Source organism: Schistocerca americana, chromosome 7 (genome assembly GCF_021461395.2).
Source record: "Schistocerca americana isolate TAMUIC-IGC-003095 chromosome 7, iqSchAmer2.1, whole genome shotgun sequence".
NCBI classification, from domain to species: domain Eukaryota; kingdom Metazoa; phylum Arthropoda; class Insecta; order Orthoptera; family Acrididae; genus Schistocerca; species Schistocerca americana.
In genome coordinates, this window is record NC_060125.1 from 394,767,665 (window position 1) to 394,787,189 (window position 19,525).

General features: G+C 41.8%; 1 protein-coding gene across 2 annotated transcripts in view; it reads right to left on the reverse strand.

Annotated features, from left to right (window-relative positions):
• Window positions 1–19,525, reverse strand: part of LOC124622591 (NAD-dependent protein deacetylase Sirt6) — a 60,864-nt gene that overhangs the window by 29,404 nt on the left and 11,935 nt on the right. For both annotated transcript variants that reach the window (XM_047148341.1, XM_047148340.1), the window contains exon 3: window positions 6,286–6,404. In XM_047148341.1, coding sequence (XP_047004297.1) covers window positions 6,286–6,404 — 119 coding nt within the window. The remainder of the gene's footprint in view (window positions 1–6,285; window positions 6,405–19,525) is intronic.

The following is a 19,525-nucleotide window of genomic DNA, read 5'->3' on the forward strand; positions in this document are numbered from 1 at the left end:
AATGTTCTTTTACGAAAAGGAAACCAGGAGTACTGCTCCATCTTAATCATCATACCACTGAAAAGGTACATATTATAGCCTGCATCACCTAGGAAGGCATTTCCGCACATAGAGGCAGAGCGATAAGGAAGCGTGGAGGGGATGAAGTCTGTGCATGTGTGGCGGCAGAGGGCACTCAAACAAAAGTCCGCTTTGCCGGACTATGTTACTACAGACAACAATCAGGTTCATTTTCTTATGGTACATCATATTATATGCTCAAATCTACGAGGGGAATAATACATTTTAAAACCGATTTCAATCAACTGCCTACATGAGGAAGTCTTTCTTCATGTCTCTATGTTGCATTTACTGCTCCACAGCTACAGCACACGACGTTGGAAGGTGAGACCAGCTGACACGCCTTTGTACAGACGTCAAGTGCAATTTTTCTCAAATCAATGATTATCTAACGGCAAGATCATGAAAACTGGTTGCTATAATAGTCGTTTATTGCAATTTGATTTGTATTGTAAAAATGTAATACGCAATAAAATTAACTTCACATTCAAACTAAAATCATTACATTTGCTTGACAACTGCTTTTACTCTATGTATTTTTTTTGATGTGTATAGTGCTAGTATGGGGTATGTTTGACTGTAGTTAAATGTAAATCATTATACATAAAAAAGAATTACTGGTAGCAAAGACTAGTTAAAAAGACAATCATTAAAACTGTCACTATGTTGTTGTTTTGCTGTCAATGGGCACTGTGAGTGTGAACAAACTCTTTCGACATTACAGCGAGAGGCCACATACATGATCAACTGAACAAGCAAATAATTAACCATCTTCTGTGAATAACTAGAGGGAATGCTGACCGATAACACTGAAAACCACCAATATCTCGACTTGTTGGAATATTGGAGTTTTTGACAAATTTATCTGGACACATTCTAGCGAGTAATTAGAGAATACGACATGCTGGGAAACGCTTAACTCTTCCTTGGGCAATATGTTGAACATTACAGTCTGCAAACTTCATAGGATACAAATTCCTAATCAATTAAGTCCAAGAAGTTCTCATATGCTATGTATACAGTTGATATGTTGACAAACAGTTTTCAAATCATGAGTCTTTAAAACCTAGAAATATTATTACTTTACTTTGTTCCAATGTCTATATAGTGATACCATTGTCACTGCTCTCTGAGTCCATGTTCTAACCATCCGATTCTAAATTTAAGATGATAGGTTCAAGGCTTATATTCATCTTCACTTCACTGTCAAAGTCTTCTTTCTGTAGCTTCTCAGCGTGCCGCACACAGTGTGCCCACACCGAAGGAGGGATGTTTATTGCTTCATGCAAATTAATTCAGTGTCTTATCTCGAATGTTTTGTTTTTCCCCCTCACATTGCCCTTAACCTGCAGCCAAATTAACTCTGTAGGATTTGCAGCCAAATTAACTCTGTAGGATTATACTGACAACGAAACATATGTAAATACAAAACTGTGAGACCACATTCACGTGCAAGGAAGTCAACTTTGTATTTTATATTGCGTGACTTGCAGAAATTAACAAGCTGCACCAGTTAGGCAAGAGTCTGGCTTATATTGCGTGGAATATCTTTATTTTTAAAACAGATTACAATACCAGCTTTCCTAATGTTTGTACTCCGTGTTTTCTTGCTAACAGCTGAATGATAACTGTCATGGTAATTACAATGACCGACTTCGAGACAAGATCTGGCACGAACTGTTCAGTGAACCACTTTCTGAAACTGAAAACTTTCGTTTCTGAATGGTAGTCACTGCTGGTTTCCTTACAACTAATAAAAATTCACTCTCAAGAACGAAACCAGAAGAAAAGCCAGCATGAAGAATAAGTATCCCAGAGCATTTTCCTATGGGAGCTTTAAAGTTGCTAGTACCAGCACTCTTTCTCCAGCAGGTATTTATGGAATTATTCTGATTCGCTCACGTTTCATCTAATGCCTTCTCTTGTATAGCGCATCTTTATAAGAGTTGTTGTTCGTGCCTCACCTATGTGACTTCTTTCAATTAAAAACACTCTTCTTACCATATTTGAAACCAATGTCTTTTTAGATTCTTTGCACTGACGAAATGCTATGACGAAATGCTACCATTCACGCATAACTGTAACAAGTGTGTGTGGTGTCGGTTATTCACTACTTACGTAGTCCTACATTTCAAACAAGGAGCAGTTTACAATATTGTAGTCAGAACCATTCATTCGAGATGCAAGTTTCTTGTGATTTCAGTGTTTTCCAAAAGACAAAAAACCAAATTTTGCTGAAGTTTCTACAGCTCTGACATTTTTATTTATTATTCTCTGTACAGGTCTCTTGCCAACACATGGGCCTGAGGTTCTAATTGCTTCTTCAAAATAAAACAGGAGTCCCAGTTTCAGATTCACGTGTGAAAAGGTTATAAACGCAGTAAATAAACTTCCCCGCCTGCTTGTGAAGCACTTCATTTTAATCACCGTCACAAGACATTTATTTGTATATCATACTAAAACATTTATAGAGACACAATCACAGCTATACTGTTACACGAAAGTAACATCGACATCTGAATGAATAATTCAGTCAGTCTGTTAAAGCTGCATTGTTGCAAAACACAGCAACAGCCCAGTGTGTGGCAGAGGGATTCTTGCAGTCTAGTTGTAGCTCATGGTCAGCCGTTCTGAAAGAGAATGATTCTTATTGGATGCTAGCAGTTAATGGATGGGGGATGCACATAGTGGCTGAAAATAGGCTGTCTTCCTACATGATGTTAACTACAGTGTCAGTGGCATTGAGAAACAGCTGAAATTGTTAAAATTGAACAAAGCCCCAGACCCAGATGGAATCCCCATCAGATTCTATACCCAATTTGCAACTGAGTTAGCCCCTCTGTTAACTATAATCTAACATAGATCTATCAAACAAAGAAACTGTGCTTACTAGTTGGAAGAAATCACAGATCACACCTATCTATAAGAGGAGTAGGAGAAGTGATCCCCAAAACTGCCATCCAATATCCTTGACACAGATTTGTTGTAGAATCTTAGAACACATTCTGAGCTCAAACACAATGAGGTATCTTGAATAGAACAACTGCCTCCATGGATTTCGAAAACATAGATCATGTGAAACCCAACTCGCACCTTTCTCACATGACATCTGAAAGCCATGAATCATGGCAATAAGGTAGACACAATATTCTCGATTTCTGAAAAGCATTGGACTCAGCACCACACCTGCACTTATTATCAAATCCACGATCACATGGTGTACATAGAGACAGGGGCGGCAAGTTATCTTGGACATCCCATGGAACTGTGTTGGATCCCTTGCTGTTCATGTTGTATATTAGTCATCGTGCGGACAATATTAACAGTAAACTCAGATGGTGCAGTTACCTACAGTGAAGTACAGTCTGAACGAAGATATAAAAACATTCAGTTACACCTTGGTAAGATTTCACAGTGGTTCAATTACTGGCAGCTTGCTCTAAATGACTAAAAATGTAAAACTGTGCACTTCACAAAATGAAAAACAAAGTGTCCTATGATATAATATTAGTGAGTCACAGCTGGAATCTGTAAACTCATAAAAATATTTAGGAACCACTTGGTAGGGACATTAAGTGGAAAGATGAAATATGTTCAGTTATGGTTAAAGCAGGTAGCTGACTTTGGTTTATTGCAATGCAATCAGCCTAGAAACGAGACTGCTTACAAATCACTCATGTAACCAGCCTAGAGTATTTCTCAAGTGCAAGGGACCTGTACCACACAGGACTAGCAGGAGATATTGAACATATACAGTGAAGGGCAGCACAAAAGGTAGCTGGTTTGTCTGACCCATGTGAGTGTGTCAACGAAATGCTGGTATAGTGGGACATAACCTCTGCCGTGCACTTCACATTGGTTCACAGAGTATAGGTGTAGATGCAGATGCAGATGTAGATATAGCTGGTTACAATGTTTCCCGAGAGAGATCCTCTGCCTTAACTGACCAGCACTTCCAATTAATTGTCTGTCTACTCTCATCACTTTCTCCACTGCCTCTCCTCAGTTCCTACCCCTATTAACACCAGACTTGTTACTTGCCACTGTGCTTGCTTTGTCCCTGTACACCAACATGTCACATTCCCATGGCCAGCACTTCCTCTTTAAGAACCCTGCTGATACCAAACCCACCTGTCTAATCCTTCTGATTAAGTAAATTTGACCCATTATTATTTCTTTTGTTTGAAGGCCAAGTCTACAAACAAATCTGTGGCACTGCAACAGATGCTTACAGGACACCGTTCAACACTAACTTGTTTCTGGGCTGCCTAGAGGAATCTTCTCAGCACCAAAAACCCTTGTCTGGTGTAGATTAACCGACTTCATGATCTCAATCTATGATAAAGAGAGCTCAGTTCTTTCTTCCACAACCTCCCAATCCAGCAACTAACCTTCCTGGATGCTGATTTCCATCTCTCAGATGACCTCCATAAAAAGCTCCGTTTATATCAAACGGACTGAGTATGAGTGGTACCTCCATTTTTTATCAGTCACCTGTTCTCTGTTAATAGATAAGAAAAGAAAAATCTGCAGTGGGAAGTGGGATTTAACAAATTATGCTGATGACATTGTCCAAGCCTTTACAGAAAGACAATATGTTGACTAATTTCCTGCACCATTTCTTCCATTGTCCAAAGTAGTATTTCATCACTTGTACAACCTATGAAATATCTTCATCATTACGCCACTGTCAAACCTGCGCCACCCGTGAAAGACTCGGATGCAATACCTGTCCTATGCAATCACACACTACCTTCTATCCCAGTCCAGCAACAGGCATTTCCTGTCAGCCACTTTATATACCAAGTGTGCTGGAGTTACTGTGCAACATATTAAAGGGGAGTGACAAATAACAAGCTGTCTACTACAAGCATGAATGGCCTCTGCCAAACTTCGTGTAACTGCATACTTTACCACCCAGTTACTGAGCAGGCTGAATACCACAACACCAGAAGTTGCTTCAGTAGCCATACAATAACCCCCACCCCCAAGCCTCAGAGTAGATGGGAACTGTTCCGCCAACAAATTACTTGCTCTCATACATTCCCTGGCCTAACCTCCACTAGCCCCTTCTCTCTCTCTCTCTCTCTCTCTCTCTCTCTCTCTCTGTGTGTGTGTGTGTGTGTGTGTGTGTGTGTGTGTGTGGGGGGGGGGGGGGGGGGGGGGGGGGCACTTAAAGTAGAAACAAATTGGTAGCTTGAAAGCTAGTAATATCTCTATGCTATCATATTTTTCTATATGCTAAACTTAGTTACAAGTGAGTGTTTGCCTGTCCTCATTTTATTGTTTCATTCGTGAAATATCTATTATTGAAGAATGAAATTAGTTAGACATTTTCAATATACTTGTATTTTGAACATGAATCTGTATCCTTTTTTTTTACAACCAGTGTTTGTCTAATTGTGCCGTCTCAATACATCTCCTTCTAATATATAAGAAATTATCAGCCTCGATTGCGGTAATGATACCGACATTTACCTAGGTTTCAGCCCAAGTAATTGAGCCTTGTCATAAGATAAACCTGATTCTATGATATGTCTACGAGGGCATGGTCTAAAAATAAAACTAAAACAGCCTGAATAGGTGCAGTCACATTTTAAAATTGCGGTACATAAGTACTAAGTCACCACCAAGACCAATTACTTGGGCTGAAACCTAGGTAAAGGTTGGTATCGTTACCGCAATCGAGGCTGATAATTTCTTACATATTAGATTATCACGATTGTTGACTGGACTCCAATGTTGAAAGTACTAACATCTCCTTCTCATGGATTGATTTAAAGCTTCAGCAATTTACCATCTTATTTTATTTCTCTATCCTCAATGGTGCTCGGTGACTCTCCTGATACCATTCAGTTTATTTTATTTGTATTCTGACAAACCATTTTATTTAATAATGTAAAATAACAGAATCCCAGGTTGCATCACAAATAATAATAATAATAATAATAATAAAATGTGACATTGATATGGAAAAGAAATACTGTTCTTATCTGAATTTAACGAGCAAATCACAACCACTACAAATGCAAAAAGAAGTATTTACACAGTACGAAACACATTTTAAATCACATGTAAATGGTTAAATTGGTGAATTTTATTAAACATGTACATCAGCAGTTAATTAATAAATTTCCATTTACAACATATTTTTAGAATAAATAAATTTATAAAACAGAAGGTAGTCTGCATGCAAGGACTAAATGTATTTGGTATATACACCACCTGCCTCTGCTAACTTCACAAGTGCCATATGAGTCTTAGTTGGTATGGCATCTTTGAAAGAGATATCTTTCTCAGGCTTCAGACCTTTTGCTTCCATTGTCCACACTCCCTTAGGCCCCCTATAATAGCAAATAGTCAACTTATATTAAGAGTTCTATGTACCTTAAATAAATGAAGGAAGAGAATGGGATGGATGCACAAGAGTAGTAGAGCTATCTGTTGTGAAGTCACAGTACAACTGTATCATGATATTAGCATAAGGATTATGATGTACCAGTTGCCCAAATGTGTGATTTATTTAATTTAAAAACACATGTTTTGGGAAGACATGACCACATTTTCACTGACTGGGCATAATGGCATAATATTTTCTTTCAGTAACTTCATAATGGGATCATGTCTTTCCAAAACATGTCATGTTTTTAAAATAAATGAATCACACATTTGGAAAACTTGTGCATCATAGCATCTGTACTGAGAGTAGTAGAGAACTGAACAAAAGCGAAATGTCACAAAGTACAGAAATATTTTTAATGATTCAAGATATCTGTGTTTATTTCATTGAATTTGAATAAAAAATTATGTATGAAGTAAAATACAGTATTCCAGGAATGAGAAACCTTATGCTTTCCAACATCTGATATTTTAATTCATCTTATCACATATTTCTTCATTTCCATTAAAGAAACACCATATATACAGTTCTTCGCTCCCAGGCAGATGATAAGCTGAACTAATACTGCCATGCTGATAATACGGACAATCACTAAAATTATTTAATTGGATAGATGCTGAGGCTATGAGCACCAGCAGAAATGCAACCATCCATGCTGAGGTAGACAAATAAAGTGGGTCTAACTGCTCTAAATCCATACACTGAGCAGCACAGCTTTGTCATGGATAATGTCAACTCATCATCAAATGTTGCATGTGCTGGTCCTCATTAGTCAGTCACAAAAGTTGCTCATATTTTTTACAGCCCATGGAAGTAACAACTCAACTGCTTTCTGCCACAGTCAAATGGTTTCAAATAATATAATGAAATGAGTTTGAGCACAAAGTTGCACGACAGTTAAACTAAGGCCCCGCCATGAGATTTCAAGCATAAAAGCACCTTCCCCTACATCAAAACATGCAAGAAACCACTGTCTACAATCTGTATTGTGTTTGTAAACCATCATCACCAGTTTTGTAAAGGCCTCGTCGCTACTGCTGTGGAGTCCGAGTTTGTGAAATAGCTTCTGGAGCAGTACATCGTTAACACAATTTCTCCCTGCCACTATTACACAGCTGTGCCCCAGGGGCAGGTAACATGATAGGAGAACAGAGGTTCTAGGACCCTCCAACAAATTAATAACAAAGTCACACAAGTGAGTTAAAAAGGTTTACTTATCTTTGTGACTTGCTGAATGATTAAGTCTGTAACACTGCCCCTCAATGGCTAAGTGCAAATAATCATAGGTCATTGTCACAGTACGTAGCAAATGCAATTTATAACGACTGCCTTGTCACTTCTAAGAGTTCACTAAACAATGATCCCTATCTAAGTCAGCCCTGGACGATGATCTATAACCAAGAGGGCGCGAACTGCTTTTCTATCTTCTGAGTAGGCTTCTCTCTGCCGTCATACAGTCACTGGGGGATTGTACTTAGCTGACAATTGGCCAAGGCGAAGTCGATATCTTCATCCTCAGTGCTGCTAGAACTCTTGCAAGTGGTGAGTCTATCGCACTGGCATCGGCTCGCATCTTTGTGACTGTGGTGCTTTTGACCTGGCCATGTCTTGTTCAAATGACACAGTATGTTTATTATGTGATTCATGGCTCAGCACACTGAATATCCAGCTCTGACGAGGTCCATAATACTGTCACTGATGTAGGATTTTTGTTTTCATCATAATAGTTGGTAGTCAAGGGTGACACACACACACACACACACACACACACACACACACACACAGAGAGAGAGAGAGAGAGAGAGAGAGAGAGAGCGCAGATGTCACTTACTGACATGCACACTAGAATGCATTATGTATGTCACTTTCTGAGCAAGAAACTTGGCGCACAGAAAAAAGCCCTCCTGGCTTGCAGTTGCTGTTTTAATAATAATTATTATTAATATTAATAATAATAATTAATAATAATAATAATAATAATAAATATAATAATAATAATTATTATTATTATTATTATTATTATAGTCCATAATAAGTTGACACTCTTCGTCATTGTCATTTTTTGTACATTTACAAAATGAATATAAATATTCATTTACATAATGAATATAAACATTAAGTAGCACATTATATACTATTATGTAAACATTTACCACCATTAACATACTGCAGCATATAAAAGCAGAACTGTCAGTAATGGAGTTCAAAAATCTTTGAGAGTGTGTAAGCATTCTTCAATTAACAACTGTTTCAATTTGCCTTTAAAAAGATTTCCACGAAGTTGCTTTATACCATGTGGCAATCTGTTATAGAATTGTCTTCCAGCTTCAAGGAGGCTGCAATCTGTAGCCCTTTTATTACTAAGTATCCTAAGATAATCACATCTCATTTGTGTGTTGTAATTATGAACTATTCATTAGACCTAGTTGATCATTCTCTTTTACAAACTTAATAGTCTTATGGACATACAATGAATACACAGTCAGTAAATTATAATTTTTAAAGTACTGGGTGATCAAAAAGTCAGTATAAATTTGAAAACTTAATAAACCACGGAATAATGCAGATAGAGAGGTAAAAATCGACACACATGCTTGGAATGGCATGGGGTTTTTATAGAATCAAAAAAAGAAACAAAGTTCACAAAATGTCAGACAGATGGCACTGGACAGCAAAACATCAGTAACGGCGCATGACAATCGTGTATAAAAGGAGCTGTAATTACAGAGAGAATCAGATGCGCCAGCAGTCGCAGCATGTTGATGTTACCTGACAAGGCGCTTTTAGTGAAGCTGTATTATCAGAATGGGGAATGTGCTAGTTCAGCATTACAATCCTATCACCATAGGAAGGGGATTCGAATGGGTAAAGGTCCATTGAAAAATGCAGCTGCGGCGAGAATGATTTCGAAGTTCGAAGCCACGGGTTGTTTAGACGATAGGCCCCGTAGTGGCCGACCAAGCACAAGGCGTAATGCTGCTGAGACAGTTCAGGAAGAAATGGAGACTGTAGCGGATTCGTCTATGCACAGGGAAGTCAGCGCTTGTGCAGTCACACCAGCATTCCATACACTACTGTTTGGTTGGCACTGAGGCGTACCCTCTGATGCTATCCGTACAAAATCCATCGGCATCATGAACTGTTACCTGTCGATTTAGTGAAGCGGAGGGCATTTGCGGTGTGGGCATTTCAAAAGATGGCGGAAGATGACGATTGGTTGAGTAACGTGTTGTGGACCGACGAAGCTCATTTCACACTCCGAGGGCCTGTCAACACCACAACTGCAGAATTTGGGCTACCAAAAATCGTGGAAACTCCATTGCACGACGATAAAGTCACGGTATGGGTTGGATTTACCACATCTACCGTTATCGGGCCTTTTTTCTTCGAGGAAATGCGTGATTCTGGTTTTGTAACTGCTACTGTGACGGGTGAGACGTATGCCGATATGTTACAGAATCGCATCATCCCCAGCCTGGCTGATAAAAACCTGATGGAAGGTACAATGTTTATGCAGGATGGCACTCCACCCCATATTGCTAGATGTGTGAAAGATCTCTTGCACATGTCGTTTGGTGATGATCGTGTGCTTAGCCGCCACTTTTGTCATGGTTGGCCTCCCAGGTTCTCAGACCTCAGTCCGTGCGATTATTGGCTTTGGGGCTACCTGAAGTTGCAAGTGTATCGTGATCGACCGACATCTCTAGAGATGCTGAAAGACAACATCCGACGCCAATGCCTCACCATAACTCCGGACATGCTTTACAGTGCTGTTCACAACATTATTCCTCGACTACAGCTATTGTTGAGGAATGATGGTGGACATATTGAACATTTCCTGTAAAGAACATCATCTTTGCTTTGTCTTACTTTGTTATGCTAATTATTGCTATTCTGATCAGATGAAGCGCCATCTGTTGGACATTTTTTGAACTTTTGTATTTTTTGGTTCTAATAAAACCCCATGTCATTCCAAGCATGTGTGTCAATTTGTACCTCTCTATCTACATTATAGCGTGATTTATTCAGTTTTCAAATTTATACCGACTTTTTGATCACCAGGTAGTCTTTACAGGACTGGTGTTTGGTTGTATTAGCAGTTATTCTAACTGCACCCTTTTAAAGGGACTCCACAGCTGAGAGTTTTTTATGCTGATTTCACTGTTAGTATTTTGCCTACATTACTACATCTTAGTTTTGAACTCTGTCTCCGAGACACAAATTTAAGAAATTTAGTGCTACTCCTCTTACTTGCGTTAAGTTTCTAATTTGAATAATGGTACTGCGGCATTCACAGAATCAAAGGCCTTAGAGAAATCTAGAAAAGTCCCAATGACGGATTGATTCAACCAGTCTGTTTAGCAGTTCATGGAAAATAGTTGCTACTGCTGTTATTGTGGATAGACATTTTTGGAAGCCTTGCTGTGGGTTCTTTAATAGAATGTTTTTACAGAAGAAATATTCCATTTGGTCTAGAATTACTCTTTCAAGCAACTGTCCAAGTGTTGAAGTCAATGAAACTGGCCTCTGTTTATGTCAGTGGTTGCTCCCGTCTTATACATTGGTCATATATAATTTTTGAAAGTTCACGTAAGGTTCCCTGGGCAATTGAACTGTTTATTAAATGTGTTATTCGTTTTATTAATTCATTACTTTGAGTTTTAGATTATTTTCATTACTTTGTATTCTGTTACACTCCATCAGAAATGTGAATTACTCATTTTAACTGAGTTTATTTGTACATTTAGTTCAATATCTTCATTGCATGTTTCACTAAAATGTTGTATGAAGCCCTCATACACTGTCTTTGGCTCACTCAGCAACATTCCATTTTCTTCTAGTGTGCTATATTACTGCAACTTGGTTTTTCTTTATTTTTGCATTCTTTGTTTATTACATTCCATTCTTTGTTTATTAACATAACTGTATTCATGTATCAGTTCAGCACAACAGTGTGCTTTTAGAGTCTTCAGTGATTCCTTGTATGATTTTCTGGTATTTTGTACTTTGTTAGGAAGCACTACAATTTTGTATCTCTGAAGAGTACTTACAGGTCTTTCATATTGCAGATTTCTGGTGGAATTTTGATGTTCTTTGTCTAACCTGAATTCCATAGATTTTTTACTGTTGGACTTGCCTGATTAAAACTGGGGTTAAATATTTCATAGAAATAGCTCCACTTTACATTAATATATCATCTGATTTATATAACTTTCATTAGTCTTCGGGCGCAAGGCACAGTTTAAGTTTATTATGATCAGTCACTATAAGGAACTATTTTGTGGTCTGTATTCATCCCTACAGATGGAGCTCTTTGGCCCGAGAGGCAGTTTTCAGTAGTTCTTACTATTAATTCTTCCCTTCTTAAATTTGTAACAATATAGTCAATGCAAGACTGTGAATCAGGCGTTATTCTGGTTTGTAATAAATTTATATGGATAAGGTAATAGCAATGTAACAAGTCAGAATACTTAATACTATTTATATTATATCATAAAGAGTCTATGTACACAGTCTCTTATTACTATAATCTGTTTTTTGTTTGGTGTTAGTGTGTCCAGAAGTTGTTCTAAATTGCAGAAAAATTCATCTACATCATTATTTGGTGGTATATGATGGCCAAAAATTATTGAGCTTTTTTTGCCTAGCTTTATTTTTACTGCTGGTGATTCAAAGGCCATCTCCAGAGCAAGTTCGTCAATCCAATCAATGTTTTCACAATGAATGTTACTCCTAACATAGATGCCTACCTTGTGTATTTTTCTGCAATATGCACTCGCAATATTGTAATTATTTAACTTAAAACTACGAATCTCTTTGATGTTGCATCTGACTTAATACACAGTTTATACGTGTGTTTTACTTTCTCCTAGGATTTAACTTGTTCTATAAGGGATGATTAAAAACTTTCTGTTTGAGAGTGTTGCTGCAGCATATACACACTACAGCTAGACTTTTGACAATAAGCCCAACATGTGGTAATGAATAGGTCCTGGATTTTAATGACAAATCATATTTTTTACCTAATTTTGGGGTGAATTTTGCAACAATTTATAACAAATCCAGGTACGGCAGATAAATGTATTTTTATTGTGCATATTTACATCTGCTCTATACTCCTGATCTCTCCCCATGTAATTACCACATCTTTGGTACCTTAGAAAAGTTCTTGAAGGGCTGATGATTCCTATAGTATGAGAATGTGCAGCAGGCAGTTACGGAGTTCTTCAAGCAGCAGGACATGGTGTTTTACCAAACAGGTATCTTCAACCTGGACCAGTGGTAGGAATGATGGCCTCAATGCTCATGGCGATTCTGCCTGATTGGTGTACAGATTATGGACTGTACAGCTTTCGAACGGAATCTTTTTGAATGCCCCTCAAATATTATTAGTAATGTACTGGACATTCTGGAACATTACTTTACATTTTTCGTCTTCTTTGGTGTTGTCAGCGGGTGTTTTACCTTCTTTTGTGCAAACTGAAGGCTGATTTACAACTAATAAAGGGATTTCAAGTTCACTAGCAAATATTCTATTTTAGTTTGATTTTTTTCTTAATCCATTTGCTTAGTTTTTCACACAAAAATATGCTTACCCTCATAATGGAAATGTAATACATATCCAGTGTGCATGCTTTTATCTGAATGTATCTATACCTAGAACTGAAAATTTTTTATGTCTTGAGCATAATAATAAGCCACAAACTGGAACTCTTTGCACAAATGATTTTCGGAACAAAAACGGATTTCGGTCGACCTTCATGAAATCACTGCTAACAGAAACTTTAGGAAAGTTTGCAAATCATGTTATACAGTCTTTTTTGAAGGTGATTGAATATCAAAGGCTGAACAAAGTGACTGACTGATTGATTAATTGAGGGGGGGTTTATGGAACTAAACAGCAAGGTCACCAGTCCCACAATTTCTAAGTTACTTGTGGAAGAGAGGAGACCTGCTAAAAGTGGACAGATCCAGTCAGAGGGGTCAAACTAGAAAAGTTCAAACACATACAGTAGAAGAATAAAAGGATAGACCACATCTAAAAACTGGAAAAACAGAGGGATAAAAGAGCGGTCTTTGTACGGGGGAGTGGTCACGGGTCCCTGACTGGGAAACCATGAAGAGATGCCCCAACCACAATACCCTGTCCCTGCCCCTGCCCCAGGAGTAAAGCAACACCTTATATCTGAAAATAAAAACCACTTTCACGGAGGAAACTGAGAACCAGTTAATAACCCATGAATCATCTACTAATGTTAAAGACAAGGAACCTGGAACATTATACTTAGTCCGAAGGGCCAAAAGAAGAGGACATTCCGCCAATATATGGGCTACCTTCAGTCTGACTCCACATCCGCATTGTGGGGGTGGCTCATTACGCAAGAGAAAATAATGGGTGGGTCTGGTACAGCCAACATGTAGATGGCACAAGACAGTGGACTCCTTCTGAGAGGAATAGAAGGAAGAGTGCCAAACGGCAGTAGTCTTGATTGTGCAGAGTTTATTACTGAGAGCAGTGGCACACCAGATGTCACTCCAATTTTGAAAAAAAGAGAGATTTGATGTAGAACAGCACATCTGCAGCTGGAACCATAAAAGGGAATGGGGGAATAAGTATCTGCTTGTCGAGCCAAATGGTCAACCAGTTCATTCCCTGGGATGCCCACATGATCTGGGACCCAGAGAAAGAAAACTGAGCAGGCGGCACGGCACGGCCAAGGGCAGAGAGGTGGTCATAGATAGCAGAGACCAAGGGCAGATGAGAATAGCATATGTCTATAGCCTGCCAGTTGCTCATCGAGACGGTTTGTATTACAACACTGTGGAGGGAGGCCTGAGTAACAAAATGGAGAACCCTGTTAATGGCCAGTAGCTCTCCTGTGAACACATGACATGATCCTGACAATAAATGGTGTTCTAAACCAGTAGGACACATGAAAGCACATCCCTCCTTATCTGTTGTCTTAGAACCATCAGTGAAGAAGATGGTAGCAGCCTGGAAATCTGCAAGGATGGGACGTACAAGACGCTGGAAGACCATAGGGGTGACAGAGGCCTTAGGACCCTGGAATACGTCAGTCCTAATCTGTGGTCTAGGCACCATCCAAGTGGGAGTGTAGGAAGAAATATGCGGGGCACATTCCAGTGAGTGGAGAGGGAGATCCTGACAGAGCGAAGTGAGATGCATGCCAACCAGCAATTCCACCCTCATTTGCAAAGAGGACAGGGTACACGGGATCGTCAGTGAATCAATGGACGGTGATTACCTGAGAAACCAGGAGTTGGCTCTGTCACATTTATAGAAGTGGAATCCCTGCTTCTGTGAGGACACTGTCAATGTGACTACTGTGAAAGGCACCAATAGTTGGATGCACCCTGCAATGGTGAACAGGGTCAAGTACTTTCAGAGTGGAAGGAGCCACTGGGTTATAAACCTGACTACAATAATCTAGTCTGGACAAAACCAAAGCACAGCAAAGATGGAGAAGAGTAGCACAGTCTGCACCCCAAGATGTAAAGGCCAGGAGGCAGGGAGAATTAAGCTTCCAGCACATGTAGTCTTCAGGTGGCAAATATGAGGCAGCCACATCAGCTTTTTATCACAAATAAGGCCCAAGAAACAGGACTGTGTTACATCTAGGCACTGGTCACCTAAATGAAGTTCTGGACCAGCATGGCAAAAATGCATAACCCTTGTTTTGAAGGGAGAAAACTGAGAGCAGGGCCCATAGAGAGGCCTGTCAGATGGCACCTTGGAGCTGGCACTCAGCAGATGCTATCGAGTGGGGCATGCACCAGATGCAAAAATTGTCAACATGCGATGCCATGATGCCAGGGTAACCAGAGGCCCAACAGAGATTACAAGCCCAGTGATGGCTATGAGGAAGAGTGTGACGCTTAACACAGAACCTTGTGGGATACCATTCTCCTGAATTCAAGGGGTGCTGAGTGAAGTGCCAACTTGAACACGAAAGAGTTGGTGGGACAAAAACTCGCGGGCAAAAATTGGAAGGGGGCCGAAAAGCCCTGGTCATGGCGGGTAACTAAAATGGGATGGAGCCAAGCTGTGTCGTACGCCTTATGAAGGTCAAGGAAGATCACAATAAGGTGCTGGTGGTGAGTGGAAGCCTGCCGGATTGCTACTTCCAGTCTGATTAAATGGTCAGTTGGAGATCATACTTCTCAGAAGTCATGCTGATACGGGAACAAAAGCCCCGAGATTTGAGTACCCATCATAACAGGAAGCTAAACATCCTCTCGAGCAGTTTACAAACTATGTTTGTCACGCTAATCGGGCACTGTCGAGAGATATTGTGTTCTTTCCGTTCTTATGGATGGGGATAACTATACTGTCTCACTACTGCAAGGGGAAGGCACCCGTGAGCCAAATGTGTTTGAAGACCCTGAGTAGATGTTGCATCTGGGTAACGTCCAAGTGTTGGAGTATTTGGCTGTGGATGGAATCTGGGCCTGGGGCCGTGTCATGTAAAGAGCTGTAAGAGTCTGCAAGACTTCCCTTTCAGTGAAGGGTTTATTATAGGGTTCAGCTTGGTGGGGGCTGAAACAGTATTTGGGGGGGGGGGGGCGCTTGTACAACTTGGCATTTCTGCTGGAGAAAGGTAGCAGGATAGGAAGAGGATGCTGACGCTGTTGCAAGGTGTTCTGCAAGCACCGATGGATCAGTACATAGAGCACCCTGGAGGATAAAACCCTGGACAGTTGCTTGCCGCTGCTGGCCCACAAGGCTACAGAGCTTGGAATTAACCTGCGATGAAGAGGCATACTGCCCCAGGGAGGAAACATAGCACTCCTGGCATTCCTTTCTACTCTGTTTAATAAGGTAGAAAGTCTTAGCACGGAGATCCTTAAAAGCAGTCATGTTGCTCTGTGAAGGGTGTCATTTAAGTTGCTGCAGCGCCCGTCGGCGGTCCTGGGTAGTGACTGCTATGTCCTTGGTCCTTCACAGTACCGGTCGACGATGAGGGGGACCTGTAGATAGGGCCCTGTGAAATACCCAACGTGGGGGCCTATCTGCCTGGTCGCAGCAGGGGAATGATAGAATCACTGTCACAAGGATCAACATGGGGTGATCAATGTAGGGAAGCCACGGTAGCAGGTGAGGAGATTGTGAGATCGATAGCAGTGAAGGTGCTATGGGCAGCACTGAAGTGGGTAGGGGAACCATCACTGAGGGGAGACAAATCAAAATCTGTTAAGTTGGTCAATTAGAAGACTCCTACCTGTCAAAGTGGCACTCCCCCGCAGGGGGTGATGTGCACTGATGTCCCCAAGGAGGAGAAGGGGATACAGGAGTGGGAATTGCTGTATTAAGATAGACAGTTCAATGTAAGGAAGAGGCCTAACTGGAGGGAGGTAGACATTGCAAACAGTGATTGTTGGGGTCGTTTGCACTCTGACTACTATTGCTTCCAGGTTGGTATGAAGTCACTAATAACATCAGTGCCAGCCAAAGTGCAGACCCCTCCAGATGCTATTCCGGGGCCGGCATGGTTCCAACAGAACACCCCGATAACCACAAAACATTGAAGAGCAACACAGAACGCAAAATAAAAAGAAACAAGGTGTCATATTTCTGGTAGGTAATAATAACATCCACTGGATCATCATGTGGCAAGAGTCCAGGTTAGACATAAAGAAGCCCTGGGGAGGTCATGTGACATGGTCAGTGATCATCACTAACAAGGACACAGTGACATCCATAAATAAGACATCAGACTCAGGTTGCGAGAGGAAATATGGCACCTCCAGGGGCACCGGAGGGGCCTTGTGCTGGGACCTGTGTTTCTTCTTCTTCTTCTCCTCTTTCATAGGTGGAGGAGGGCAGGGCACAGAGGAAGAGTAGGCTTCTGCAAGTTTGGAACCAAAGAGAGTGGGTAACCTTGGGGCATGCAGATGATGAGTCTTGTGGCCGATTTGTGGTAATAGGCTTTAGGCCTGAGAGACGCTGGGGAGAGGTGTCCTGGCTGGGAGCCCCATCACCGGCAGGTGCTGAAGAAGGGGGGGCACGTCTTCGTCCGGGGAGGGGGAGCAGCAGCCGGAGTGGAGGGCATGGAAACTGCAGGGGTGGGAGAAGGGAAATGAGGATTGAGCTGTGGTAAGGAAGAGGTAGGAGGGGGAAAGTATGTAACAGTGTTGCGGTCACATGTAGTAAGCGTTGCTTCACGCAGTGGAGAATGGCAAAACAGAGACACGCCAGCGACCGAGACGTTGCGAAGTAAGTGGCACAGATAGCCTTGCCAACAGCAGCAGTCTACCAACAAGCTGACGCAAGGACGCATACAGACCGAGTGCCGAGCGAAGCCTGGAGAGTGCTGAGTAAGGGGAAGTGAGGCCAGCACGCTAAGTTACGCTGCAATACACTGTGGGAGTAATAACAAAAAGCTACCACCGAGGGTAAAAAACGTCCTCTTGCCGGATATAAATAGTGGAGCACAGGCAGCAACAGACAGAAGCCATTAGGAAGCAGTTTGGATCTGAGGACGGACGTGGTCCGTGTCCGAATGTTCAATCTTCGTAGGTGATGATTCCATAAGTCCCAGCTCGCAGGAGTCATCCGTTCGCTGCCAGATGTCAACTTCAGCTCTGGGGGTCGCCCCAAGTTCGGTCGGCACCTTGGCTGACTAACTATAGTGAGAACTTCCAGCAGGACCGGCTGCAGTGCGGTCTTGGTCACAGGTGCCGCCAGGGACTGATGCCTGGACTTCACGGCAGCAACCCGGTCCCACAGTGGGTGGTCCGTCAATGACAGGATCTCGCAAACATCGCGACTGACGGCTTCCCAGCTGCTGGTGCAGCAGGCGCTGGCAGCTGACCTCACGGCGACGAGTTCATTTCAACCACAGGGCATCCTGGTTTCAGCGGAGCACTGGTGGCCTGAGGCTCCAAGTGCGATCAGCAGCGCGCGTTGCGCACATTGTCAGAGAATCTACACAGCAGCAGCCAGGCGGAGGGATCCGCAGGGCTGGGCAGTGACGACGAGGGAGAAATTGTAAAGAAAATTCAATAAATAATTGTAAAATGCCACGCCGTCTCAATCTTTGGCGCAGCCACTGTGTCTGCTGCTAACAAGCAGTGAGAAGGCGTAACAAGAGGCAGAAGCTAAAGAAAGTCACTCTGGATTGAGTCAGTCGTATTTTTGGCACAACTCAGCATATGATAGGTCTGGTACCGTGCACTGTGGAATTTGAATCCCCACCAGACGTCATGGACGTCGAAGGCCCCTAGCGGTCTCTGCACCATCGCACTGTAAGCTGTGGCGGCGCGCGCGTCCTGGCCCACATTTAGTGTGAGGGCGCCACAGTGGGGCAATGGTTCCAGTGGCCAGTTGCGGCGCCCCCGATAGAGTATTTAAGCTCCTGCCTCTCGCTCAGCCAATGGGTCTAATTGTTGCGTGAGTCTCGACACATCGCCTCGACAACAGACAGCATGTTTATCGTTCTTTGTTTTCATTACTAGTGGACGTCTTGGATTCGTTTGGTTGTCTCTGTCACTCCGTTGCTCCTTGCGTATTGTCGTTGTAAGGTCTCTCTCCATCGTCTGTCGTTGTTTTGTGTCCGTCCTTTCCGTTCATTTGTTTGTTCGCAGGCTGCTCTCCGTTTGGTCCCGCTGTGCTTTCTCGGCCACACCGTGACAGTTCCAGTCACGATCACAACAGGTTACAACAATAGGTGATCCAGGGACTTGTACTCTTGGATCTCCTTTCCTCTCTTGTAAGCTGGGCAATCTGGCGAGTGAGGAGAGTGGAGGTCACAGCAACTGAAACACACAGTTGGCAGAACACAGGGGAGTTCGTGTCCACAGCTGTCGCACAGTGGGAAGCCATATGCCAAAATGCAGGGACTGAAAGCACTTCATGCATGGTGGGACATACAGCTTCACATCACATCTGTAGCACATAACCTCGACCTCCTCTGGGACGATATCTCACTCAAAATCCAGAATGAAGGAACTGGTATTGGTTCAGTTGTCTTTACGACCCTTCTGCACACGTCGAACAAAATGAATGTCACGTTGCTCCAGATTAGCTCGGAGCTCTTCATCAAG